Here is an 11199-nt window from a genome sequence, read left to right as displayed (position 1 = left end):
ACATAACGCTCACTACAACCCTACGGGGTAGGAATTCCTGTTCCCATTTACAGATGAGGAAACTGAGTTCCGGGTTAAGATGCTTGCAAAAAACCACACGGTCAGAAAGTAATAGCCCCAGAATTCGAATCCTTGTTCTGAAAGCCGAAGCGTGGGGGAGTCCCCACTCTGCCTTCTGGGTTCAAACGATTCTCCTGGTTCAGCCTCCCGAGTAAGTGGAACCACAGGCGCCCGCCACCATGCCTGGCTAAGGCTAGTTTTTGTATTTTTAGTAGAGACGGGGTTTCTCCATGTTGGCCAGGCTGGTCTTGAACTCCTGACCTTAGGTGATACACCCGCCTCAGCCTCCCAAAGTGCTGGGATTACAGGCGTGAGTCACCACAAGGCACCTTTAAACGATTGGAATAACATCGGATCAAAACTGTCTAGTCTGTAGTTCCTCTTAACTTTTGTATTATTAAAAAAACTAAATAGAGAAAACTTGAAAACACAGTATCATGATACCACGTAGATTCCAGCACTTGTTAACAGTTTGCCATATTTGCTTCGTCTGTGTGTCTTTTTCTGAACCATTTGAAAATTGTAGATACGACATTTCACCCCAACACCAAATACTGAGCATGTAGCTCTTAAAAATAAGGCTCTTGGCCAGGCGCGGTTGCTTGAACCTGGAAATCACTTGAACCTGGGAAGCAGAGGTTGCAGTGAGCCGAGATGGGGCCACTGTACTCCAGCCTGGGCAACAGACTGAGATCCATTTCAAAAAATAAAAATAAAGGCCGGGCGCGGTAGCTCACGCCTGTAATCCCAGCACTTTGGGAGCCCGAGGTGGGCAAATCACGAGGTCAAGAGATCGAGACCATCTGGCTAACACTGTGAAACCCTGTCTCTACTAAAAATACAAAAAATTAGCCGGGCGTGGTGGCGGGCGCCTGTAGTCCCAGCTACTCGGGAGGCTGAGTCAGAAGAATGGTGTGAACCCAGGAGGCAGAGCTTGCAGTGAGCTGAGATCCTGCCACTGCACTCCAGCCTAGGCGACAGAGCGAGACTCCGTCTCAAAAAAATAAAATAAAATAAAATAATAATGACCTTATTCTACATAACCATTGTATCACCACTGCTAAGAAAATTTAATTCTCTAACAACCAGTCCATTTTCACATGTCCCCAGTCATCCCAAAAACCTTTTGACTTTTTTTTCTAACTAGGAACCAATCAGTATTCAGCACACTTTGACTCTTTTAAGTTCTTTCCATTTCTGTCCCCAACTTTTTATTTGTATGACATCGATCTTTTGAAGAGATCAGGCCATTTACCTAGTAGATTGTCCCACGTTAGGAATGTTTCCTTTTAGTGTCATTTACCTGAATTTCCCGAAGTTCTTGTTCGATGGAAGTTCTTCTTAAATGCATTTCTTCCCTTGAATTTCTTAAGTTAGGGCTAAAGGCTTGATTAGATTCATGACAACAAGCACTTAAAAACACTCCAGAGGACACATTGTAAGTGTACAAGGTTGATGAATTTTTACAAACTGAACACATCCAGGTCAAAAAGCAGAACATGACCAGAAACCAGAATCCCCTCCCAGGGCTCCATGCTCACATCTATTCACTAACCCTCACACTCCAAGAGTGATGGTTGTCCTGACTTCTAATATCACCAATTAATTTTGCTTATTTTTGTTCTTTACATAAATGGAATCATTCAGTATGTACTTTTGTGTCTTGAATCTTTTGACATTATACTTAGGCAGTTCGACCATATCATTCCATATAGTTGTGTTGCAAGTTCATTCATTTTCATCGCTCGCTCTATGATGTGGTTTGGCTGTGTCCCCACCCAAATCTCATCTTGTTAATTGTAGCTCCCATAATTCCCACATATGGGAGGAACCCAGTGGGAGATAATTGAATCATGGAAGCGGTTTCCCCTGTACTGTTCTCATGGTAGTGAATTAGTCTCATGAGATCTGATAATTTTATAAGGGATTTTCCCTTTAGCTTGGTTCTCGTTCTCTCGTCTGCCACCATGTAAGAAGTGCCTTTCGCCTTCTGCCGTGATTGTGAGGGCTCCCCAGCCATGTGGAACTGTGAGTCCATTAAACCTTTTTTTCTTTACAAATTACCCAGTCTTGAGTATGTCTTTACCAGCAGTGTGAAAACAGACTAATACACTCCATAACCTCAATATTATTGGCATTTGGAGCTAGATCATTATTTGCTGTGGAGAGCTGTTCTGGGCTTTGTAGAACGTTTAGCAGCATCCCTGGCCTGTATGCACTAGATGCCAGTAGCATTCTCCCTAAGCAGTTAAACACAACCCAAAATATCTGAAGACCACAATTTATGTATCCATTCTGCTCTTGATGGACATTTGGGTAACTTCCAAGTATGGTGCTATTATCAGTAATGCTGCTATGAACATTCTAGCACATGCCTTTTGGCAGATAGCTATCTATCTACATTTCTGTTGAGTTGTTCATCATTCTTACTTGATGAATGATGGATTGGAGTAGAATCTAAGGGTAGAATTGTTGGGCTTTAGTTTAGCTTTAATAGATAATGCCAAGCAGTTTTCCAAAATGGTTGTACTGATTTATACTTTCACTAGGAAGGTTATTTAGGAGTTCCAGTTGTTTCTCATCATCACCAGTACTTTTTATTTTTTTCACACCGGAGGGTGTTGTGACATTTCATTTCCCAGATGACTCATGAATTTGACAACCATTTCATGTGTTTTTTGGCTATTTTTTAAGCTAACATTTAATGACTGCTTTCTATGTGCCATTCCCAGCCTCCCTGCTTTATGTCTTGTCTTTTTTTTTTTTGTTGTTGTTGTTGTTGTTGTTGTTTTTCTGAGACAGGATTTTAATCTGTTGCTCAGGCTGAAGTGCAGTGGTACAATCATGGCTCACTGCAGCCTTGACTTCGTAGGTGAAAGTGATCTTCCTACCTCAGCCTCCTGAGTAGCTGGGACTGCAGACTCATGCCACCATGCCTGGCTCTTTTTTTTTTTTTTTTTTTTTTTTTAAGAGATGGGGTCTTTCTTACTATGTTGCCCAGGCGGGTCTCAAACTCCTGGGCTCAAGCGATCCTCCTACCTCAGCCTCCCTATATGTTGAGATTACAGGTGTAAGCCCCACACCTGGCCATAAGTCATATTTAATGCAACAATGCTACCCCATTCTACAGATTGGTAAGTGGTATCTGGTAAGAAGAGGATCTGGGATTCAGCCCTCAAATCCTGGGGCATGCATCTTAGCTTTCCCCATCCCACCTGGTGAGGTGGGCCACCCTAGTCACACTGAGATCTAACCAGTTGTTTGCAGATGGCTGCAGGACCATCTGCAGAGGTGCTGTGAAGACCTGACATTCCAACGGAGAGAAGGACAGGAAGTAAATGACAGGGCCAAGGGGAGGAAGCAGGTGGTCCCAGGCTATAGATAACGTAAGAAGAGAAAGCCTGCTGCTGGAGCTTGTGAAGTGCGAGGCACAAATGGCCAATTAAGAGTGTGTCTATTTACAGGAAAATCAAGAGAAGCAGGAACAAACAGGGCTGTAGGAGAGGTGGGCTGGCAGTGAGGCCAGGTGTCTGTGTAAACAGGCATTGGCTGGGTAGAGGGAACACAGGAGCCAGGCTCCAGGGAAGAGGTTTCCTTTCTCTGGCAGTTCTGGCTGAGGCCCCAGGAGAGACATCAAGCGAATATTTTCTGGAGCTCCCCCAGGCGTGGGTCCTTGTAGAGCTTTTCCTCCAGAGCCAGGTACTTCAGTGGGGCCAGTTCCTTGTGTCTGAAGTCAGAGGGGCAAGAAAAGAGGGTAAGGGGTAACAAAGCTGGTGGTCCAGCCTCCCACTGGGTTCTCTCTGCCTGCCCTCCCTGCTCACCGATTGAGGCGCTGCTCCAGGATGCGAATGCGGAACATGGCCTGAGAGCAGTAACTCAGGTACAGGTCTTCATCCTCAGGTGTCAGCGTCACCTGGTTCTCCTGGTACCACTGCTGCTTCTTTTGCAGCTCCTGGGTCTCCTGTGGTCATAGGGAGGACAGAGAAGGAGGACTGACAAGGCTGACCTTCACCCAGGCTGCAGGCTGCAATCCCATTGGTCACTAGACAGCCCCATGACAGTTGGCCCCACTGTCCCCACCCACACAAGCCACCTATCCATAGCTGCCACAGAGGCAGGGGCCACAAAATATATTGGGTGGGAGCCAGTGGGGTCATGTTTATAGGGATGTCATGTCTATGAAGTCAGAGCAGGGGTCAAGACTGAGAGAGCCATGTAGCTCTGGACAAGTTACTGGCATTTTCAGAACCTGCAATTTCTTGTCTACAAAATGAGGGTCATTGTACTACCCCCTCCCCTTGTAGAGCTCCTTGTGAAGATTAAGTGACATAATCTTAGTAGTGCATGGGAACTACATGGTGTGTGCCTGACCAACAAAAATGGGTCAAGGACTAGGAGTTGTTATAATGTACCATCTGTCTACCCAGCCATCTGCCCATCTATTCCTCTGCCCATCCCTCCACTCATCCCTGCCCATCCATTCATCCATCCATCCATCCGTCCATGCGTCCATCCACTCATCCATCCAACTGCCCATCTATCCACTCGCCCATCCATCCATCCACTCATCCATCCACCCATCCATCCACCCACCCACTCACTCACTCATCCACCCATCCATTCATCCATCCATCTACCCATCCATTCATTCATCCATCCACCCACCCATCCATCCATCCATCCATCCATCCACCCACCCACTCACTCATCTACCCACTCACTCATCCATCCATCCATCCATCCATCCATCCATCCATCCACCCATCCACCCACCCACCCACCCACTCATCCATCCACCCACCCACTCACTCATCCACCCATCCATTTATCCATCCATCCACCCATCCATCCATCCACCCACCCACCCACTCACCCATCCACCTACTCATCCATCCACACACTCACTCACCAACCATCCGTCCATCCATCCACCCATCCACCCACCCACTCATCCATCCACCCACCCACTCACTCATCCACCCATCCATTCATCCATCCATCCACCCATCCATCCATTCATCCATCCACCCACCCACCCATCCATTCATCCATCCATCCACCCACCCTCTCACTCACTCATCTACCCACTCACGCATCCATCCATCCATCCATCCATTCATCCATCCACCCACCCACTCACCCATCCACCCACTCATCCATCCACCCACTCACCCAACCATCCTTCCATCCATCCATCCATCTACCCACCCACTCATCCATTCACCCACCCACTCACTCATCCCCCAATCATCCATCCATCTATCCACCCATCCATCCATTCATCCATCCGCCTGCCCACTCATCCATCCACTCACCCACTCATCCATCTGCCCACTCACTCACTCATCCACCCATCCATCTATCCACCCACTCATCCATCCATCCACCCACTCACTCACTCATCCATTCATCCATCCACCCATCCAACCATTCATCCATCTACCCACCCACTCATCCACCCACCCATCCATCCACCTACCTATCCATACATATACCCATACACCTATCTATCTACTCACCCATCCATTCATCCTCGCATCCATCTACCCATCCATCCATTTATGCACCCATCCACCCACTCATCTATTCATTCACCCATCCATCCATCTATCCACCTATCAATCCACCCACCCATCTATCTACCTATTCATCCATCTATCTACCCATCCATTCGTCTACCCATCTATTCATCCATCCATCCATCCATCCATCCATCCATCCATCCATCCATCCACCCATCCACCCACCCACCTATCCATACATACACCCATCCATCTCCCTATCCATTTGTCTATCTGATAAACAAGTGTGAGGAGGAACAACTCAGTCATTTGGAAACTCCAAGCGTTGACATATTCATCCCCCTCATCAGGCCCTCATAAGCCTGTGAGGTGGTGGGCAGACAGCCCTGGGCCCATTTTCTGGATGCAGATGCTGAGATCCCTTCCCCAACAAAGGCGCTGGAGGCACCTTCTCAAAGCGGGCCTGGATGAGGTTGGCCTTGTTGATGAGCCGCTGCTTGAAGTCGCTGAGGCACTCATCCTTGAGGCGCACCGCCTGCCAGCGTGTTAGTTTCTCTCCTGGCGGGAGCTGGGCCAGGAATGGGGCCAGGTAGTCCAGCTGGGTCTCCACCTGCCGCAGGTGCTCTTCATGCATCACGCGCTCCTGTAAGGGTGAGGGGCAGTCAGCTGGATCAGCAGGAACTGCAGAGACCTCTCCAGCTCTGCATCAGCAGTGTGCCAGCACAAAGCCAGACCTCACAGCCAGGTCCCGGTGCATGGCGCCTCCAAGACAGGCCTTAGAAGGGCTTGCATGCTGGTCTCTGGACCTGTGGGTTTTTGTGTTTTTTGTGTTTTTTGTTTTTTTTTTTTTTTTTGAGACGGAGTCTTGCTCTGTTGCCCAGGCTGTAGTGCAGTGGTGTGATCTTGGCTCACTGCCAGCTCCGCCTCTGGGGTTCACACCATTCTCCTGCCTCAGCCTCCCGAGTAGCTGGGACTACAGGCACCTGCCACCACGCCCGGCTAATTTTTTGTATTTTTAGTAAAGATGGGGTTTCACCGTGTTAGCCAGGATGGTCTCGATCTCCTGACCTTATAATAAGCCTGCCTCGGCCTCCCAAAGTGCTGAGATTGCAAGCGTGAGCCACTGTGCCCGGCCTCTGGACCTGTGTTTACTGGTGACAGCCAACTCTTTTTTTCTTACATGAATTTGTGTCTCTCTACCTGAGCTTTGGTTTCCTTCTCTGAGGATCTGACAGGATCATGTCTGTAAAGCACGCAGCCTGATGCCTGACGATCCACAGCAGATGCTTATTCAGTCAATGGTAGTGGTTATTAATGATGTTAGTTAAAAACTGCCAGTAACTCCCTTCACTTTTCTTTTCCACCCTGGGGACTGTGTCCTACATCTGCAGACAGGGGGTGGTGAAGTTGGAGACGTGGGGGCAGACACCTTCCCCTGGGATCTGAGAACGGTCATCTGATGCACCGTCCTGCCTCACGATCCCCAAACTATTTTTAGAAATCTCAGCTTGGTTGGTGAAAGGGATTCAGAAGCCAGCCCTGAAAACCAGGTGGGGCCTTGCAACCTGAGGGTGTAACCCAAATGCCCTCCCTGTGCTGGAGAGCAGGATTGCTCAGGCCTGGAGCCAGAGGTAGCTCACTGGGGCCACTGACCCAGGGTGCAACCTCAGTGGGAGCCCTGAGTAGAGGTGGGCACATAATTTTAATTCTTTTCCCAACCACAGGCCTTGGCTCGGCTACAGCTCCTGGGGATGGGGGGAGACCTTGCCCAAATCCCAGGTACTCTTTGGGATGAACCATAGAAACGGTCAGCTCGGCAGCAAGGATGACCGCATGGTATCAATAACCGTATCCCCCACAGAGGGTTTCTCAGCAGAATCCCTCATGGTCCCCACCACCCTGGAGGCCAGGGGGGTCTAGGAAAAGCTGGGGCCTGGAGAAGGGATTGGGACTGACCATGGCCTCTCGATATTCCTTGCTCTTCTCATTCCGCTTGGTGTCATAGATGGAGATGGTCAGCGTGTGCGCCGCCTCCTCTTCCTCTCGAAGCTTCAGGATCTCCAGCACCTGAAATGAGAAGTGTTGGAGGGCGTGATGAAGACGCCCCCCACTCCTGTAACCCCAGCACTTTGGGAAGTCAAGGAGGGCGGATCGCATGAGTTCAGGAGTGTGGACCATCCTGGGCAAAATGGAAAAACCCTGTCTGTTAAAAAACAAAAACAAAAACAAGAAATTAGCCAGGCATAGTGGTGTGCGCTAGTAGTCCCAGTTACCTGGGAGGATGAGGTGGGAGGATCACCTGAGCCCGGGATGTACAGCCATCATTGCACCACTGCATTCCAGCCTGGGTTACAGAGCGAGACCCTATCTCACAAACAAAGATACCGCCCACCTGCTCACTCTCCCATAGGACCCTACCTCCAGCTCTGACTCCCAGACCTGATGTCTGGACAGCTTCTCCTCCCTCTTCAGGTGCATCATGGCCTCGTACTGGTAGAGCAGCTTCTTGGTGTGCTCCATGGGCTCCACCTGGGACAACAACCACCTCGGTAACACAGAGAGGCTGCCATGATCGGCGCATAGGATCACCTGGGTTCAAATCTACCCCTGCCACTTTCTAGCTGTGTCACCTCGAGCAAGTTGCTAAACCTCTCTGAGCCTTAATTTTCTCACTTATAAAAACACAGATAATAATAATAGAGAAACTGAAGACTCAGAAAAGCTGGGGACTGTGCCAGGAGAGTGAGGGTTTGACTAGGAAGGCTAGCCCCTCAGAGGTGGTGAGAATCTTCCCCTCCCCCAGAGCCTCCCTAGGATCTGAGGTTTGCCCTGACCAGGAGTGGGGAGCATGAGGAGTCGTCTTAGCCTGCTGAATTCTCTTTTTTTGGTAGAAAAGGGAAGATTTTCAGAGGAGCTGCAAAGAGAAGGGTCCCCAGATGGGAACTTTTGGTTTTCCCAAGGGGCAAAGATGAATTTCGGGGCCGGGATTCACCAGTGCCCATCCAGGTTCTCCCACGTTGCTGGAATAAGACAAAGAGCTCCGGTTCCTCCTACACCCGACACCTGCCCGCCGTGGTCCCCATGCCCACCTCGAAGCTGATGCACATGTCGGGCGTCATGATGATCTTGTTGCCTTTGCTGTCCACCTCGGTGCGCCGCAGGAACTCGCGCTTGGAGGCTGTGATGTGGTCGTCGCGGCAGTGGTAGCGCAGCTGGATGCGCTCCTCCGCCAGCAGAAACACGCGCTCTGCCACGTCCTCCTCTGCGGGCTTCGCTGGGTTGCGGAAGAACTGCTCTGTGATTTTCTGGGAGGCGAGAATAAGGAAAGGATGAGGGTGTGAGAGATTTCTCTGCGTGCCCGAAGGCAGGAGCAACGGACCTTCAGGACCCTGGAGTCTGGGGTTGTTTGGAGATTCACGTGGAATAGCCCCTCTTAAGCAGACAATGGATTTCGTGGGTTCTCAGGGACAGGCCACTCCAGTCCCGTATGGTGGTGGGCCCCTCCTCAGCTCCTTCAAGACTCTGCTTGCCTACCTTAAGAGATGGGGAGCGGCCGGGCGCGGTGGCTCAAGCCTGTAATCCCAGCACTTTGGGAGGCCGAGGCGGGCGGATCACAAGGTCAGGAGATCGAGACCACAGTGAAACCCCGTCTCTACTAAAAATACAAAAAATTAGCCGGGCGCGGTGGCGGGCGCCTGTAGTCCCAGCTACTCAGGAGGCTGAGGCAGGAGAATGGCGGGAACCCGGGAGGCGGAGCTTGCAGTGAGCCGAGATCGCGCCACTGCACTCCAGCCTGGGCAACAGCGTGAGACTCCGTCTCAAAAAAAAAAAAAAAAAAAAAAAAAAAAAAAGAGATGGGGAGCTCACTACCTCTGCAGGCAGCCTACTCCATTGCTAGACCCCTAGACATCCCTTACTGCTAGAAAGAGCTTCTTTGCATGCTGCCATTACACACAGTTGCCAACTAAATTGTAATGACATGGAGGGGAAAATGCACAATTTCATGTTAAGTGGGTAATACAGGGACTATAATTCCCAGGTCCCTATCTCAATTACATTAGAAAAAACTCTCAAAACCAAACTTATAATCCATGGTAATATATGAGAGATGCCATTCTGAGATATTTTTGCTTTTCTCTACATTCTTACATGTTTTCCAAATGTTTAGTCATAAGTGTGTATTTTTGCATAACAATAAGGAAATAACACATCCTTGGCCCCATGGTTGAGGGCACAGTCTGGCACCAGACAACCCCAGGATGGTGCATTTGGTGATATGATTTGGCTTCATGTTCTCCCACCCAAATCTCACCTTGAATTGTAATAATCCCCATAGGTCAAGGGCGGGACCAGGTGGAGATAATTGAATCATGGCGGTCGTTTCCCCCATGCTATTCTCATGATAGTGAGTGAGTTCTCCTGAGATCTGATGGTTTTTATAAGCGGTTTCCCCCTTTGCTCCGCACTTATTCACGCTCCTGCTGCCGGGTGAAAAGGACTCTTCTGCCATGATGCTAAGTTTCCTAAGGGCTCCCCAGCCATGCGGAACTGAGTCAATGAAGCTTCTTTTCTTTATAAATTACCCAGTCTCAGGTATTTCTTAATAGCAGCGTGAGAACAGACTAATACATTTGGTAAAATGCTTCGTTCATCATTGGTGCCCTTGGATATGTCTCAGGCCTTAATGCCACCCCAGAGCCAGGGCTCTCACCATTCAGAGGTGACATCAGCTGTCAGAGAGGGAGGGCGACCTGTTCCCAGCCCCGGCGAGCTCTTACCACAATGGGCCGGGGGTTTGACTCTGCACTGCTCAGAGCGAGCTTCTTGACTCGGGGTCGGAAGTTGGCGTGGCGGTAGGAAAGGAAGTCTGGGCGTCCTTGATAGTACTCTGTCATTGTCCTGGCTGTCTCCTCCCGCTTTATCAGGCCATCCACACGGGCCGTTTCATAAAACTCAATGACACGGTCCATCTCAGGTTGCATGGACTTGTACGAGTGCACTGGGTGGGGAGCGGGAGGTGGGAGGAGACAGCTACATGAGCACTAGGAAGTGTGGCTGCTGGCTTGATCGCCCAACCCCAGGCCCAGGGAGAAGACAGCCCCACATTATGGATGAGGTTAGCTATGGAACCAGTTCCCTATTGCTGAGTGTTTAGGTTGTGTACAACTTTTTCTGATTATTACCAACACCATGATGAACATCTGCATCGCGCATTTTTCATTCTTGTCCATTATTTGCTAAGAATAAATTATCAGCAATGGAGTTGCTGGGTCCAAAAGTGTACAAAATTTTTGAGATGGAGCCTCGCTCTGTCACCCAGGCTGGAGTGCAGTGACGCGATCTCAGCTCAATCCACCCAAAGTGCTGGGATTATTGGTGTAAGCCACTGTGCCCAGCCAAAAGCGTACACGTTTTGTGGTCATTATCAATATTTTGCCCAACTATCCTCCATAAAAGTTCCAATTTTCTGTCCCATCAACAGTGACACAGAGTGACTGTTGCTGCCACACTTGTTCATACCCAGTAGTACCATTTTTTTCATCTTTGCCAACATGGGGGTTATAAGATGGGTCCTTTATTGGTTAGGGACCTTATTAGTTTCTTTTTTTCAATATCA

At 49.3% G+C, this 11199-nt stretch overlaps 1 protein-coding gene across 3 annotated transcripts in view; it reads right to left on the bottom strand.

Annotated features, from left to right (window-relative positions):
* Positions 1-3144: 3144 nt before the first annotated feature.
* The window catches only part of DRC7 (dynein regulatory complex subunit 7), a 37021-nt gene continuing 28966 nt past the window's right edge, over positions 3145-11199 (bottom strand). For all 3 annotated transcript variants that reach the window (XM_015126252.3, XM_077986165.1, XM_077986166.1), the window contains 7 exons: positions 10361-10581; positions 8672-8887; positions 8001-8111; positions 7539-7649; positions 6031-6225; positions 3882-4021; positions 3145-3787 (listed from right to left, as the gene is read on the bottom strand). In XM_015126252.3, the coding sequence (XP_014981738.1) occupies positions 3694-3787; positions 3882-4021; positions 6031-6225; positions 7539-7649; positions 8001-8111; positions 8672-8887; positions 10361-10581 (1088 nt within the window). In that variant the 3' untranslated portion in view covers positions 3145-3693. The remainder of the gene's footprint in view (positions 3788-3881; positions 4022-6030; positions 6226-7538; positions 7650-8000; positions 8112-8671; positions 8888-10360; positions 10582-11199) is intronic.

The sequence above is a fragment of the Macaca mulatta genome, chromosome 20, assembly GCF_049350105.2.
Source record: "Macaca mulatta isolate MMU2019108-1 chromosome 20, T2T-MMU8v2.0, whole genome shotgun sequence".
Classification (NCBI taxonomy): domain Eukaryota; kingdom Metazoa; phylum Chordata; class Mammalia; order Primates; family Cercopithecidae; genus Macaca; species Macaca mulatta.
This window is presented reverse-complemented; position numbering and strand designations above follow the sequence as displayed.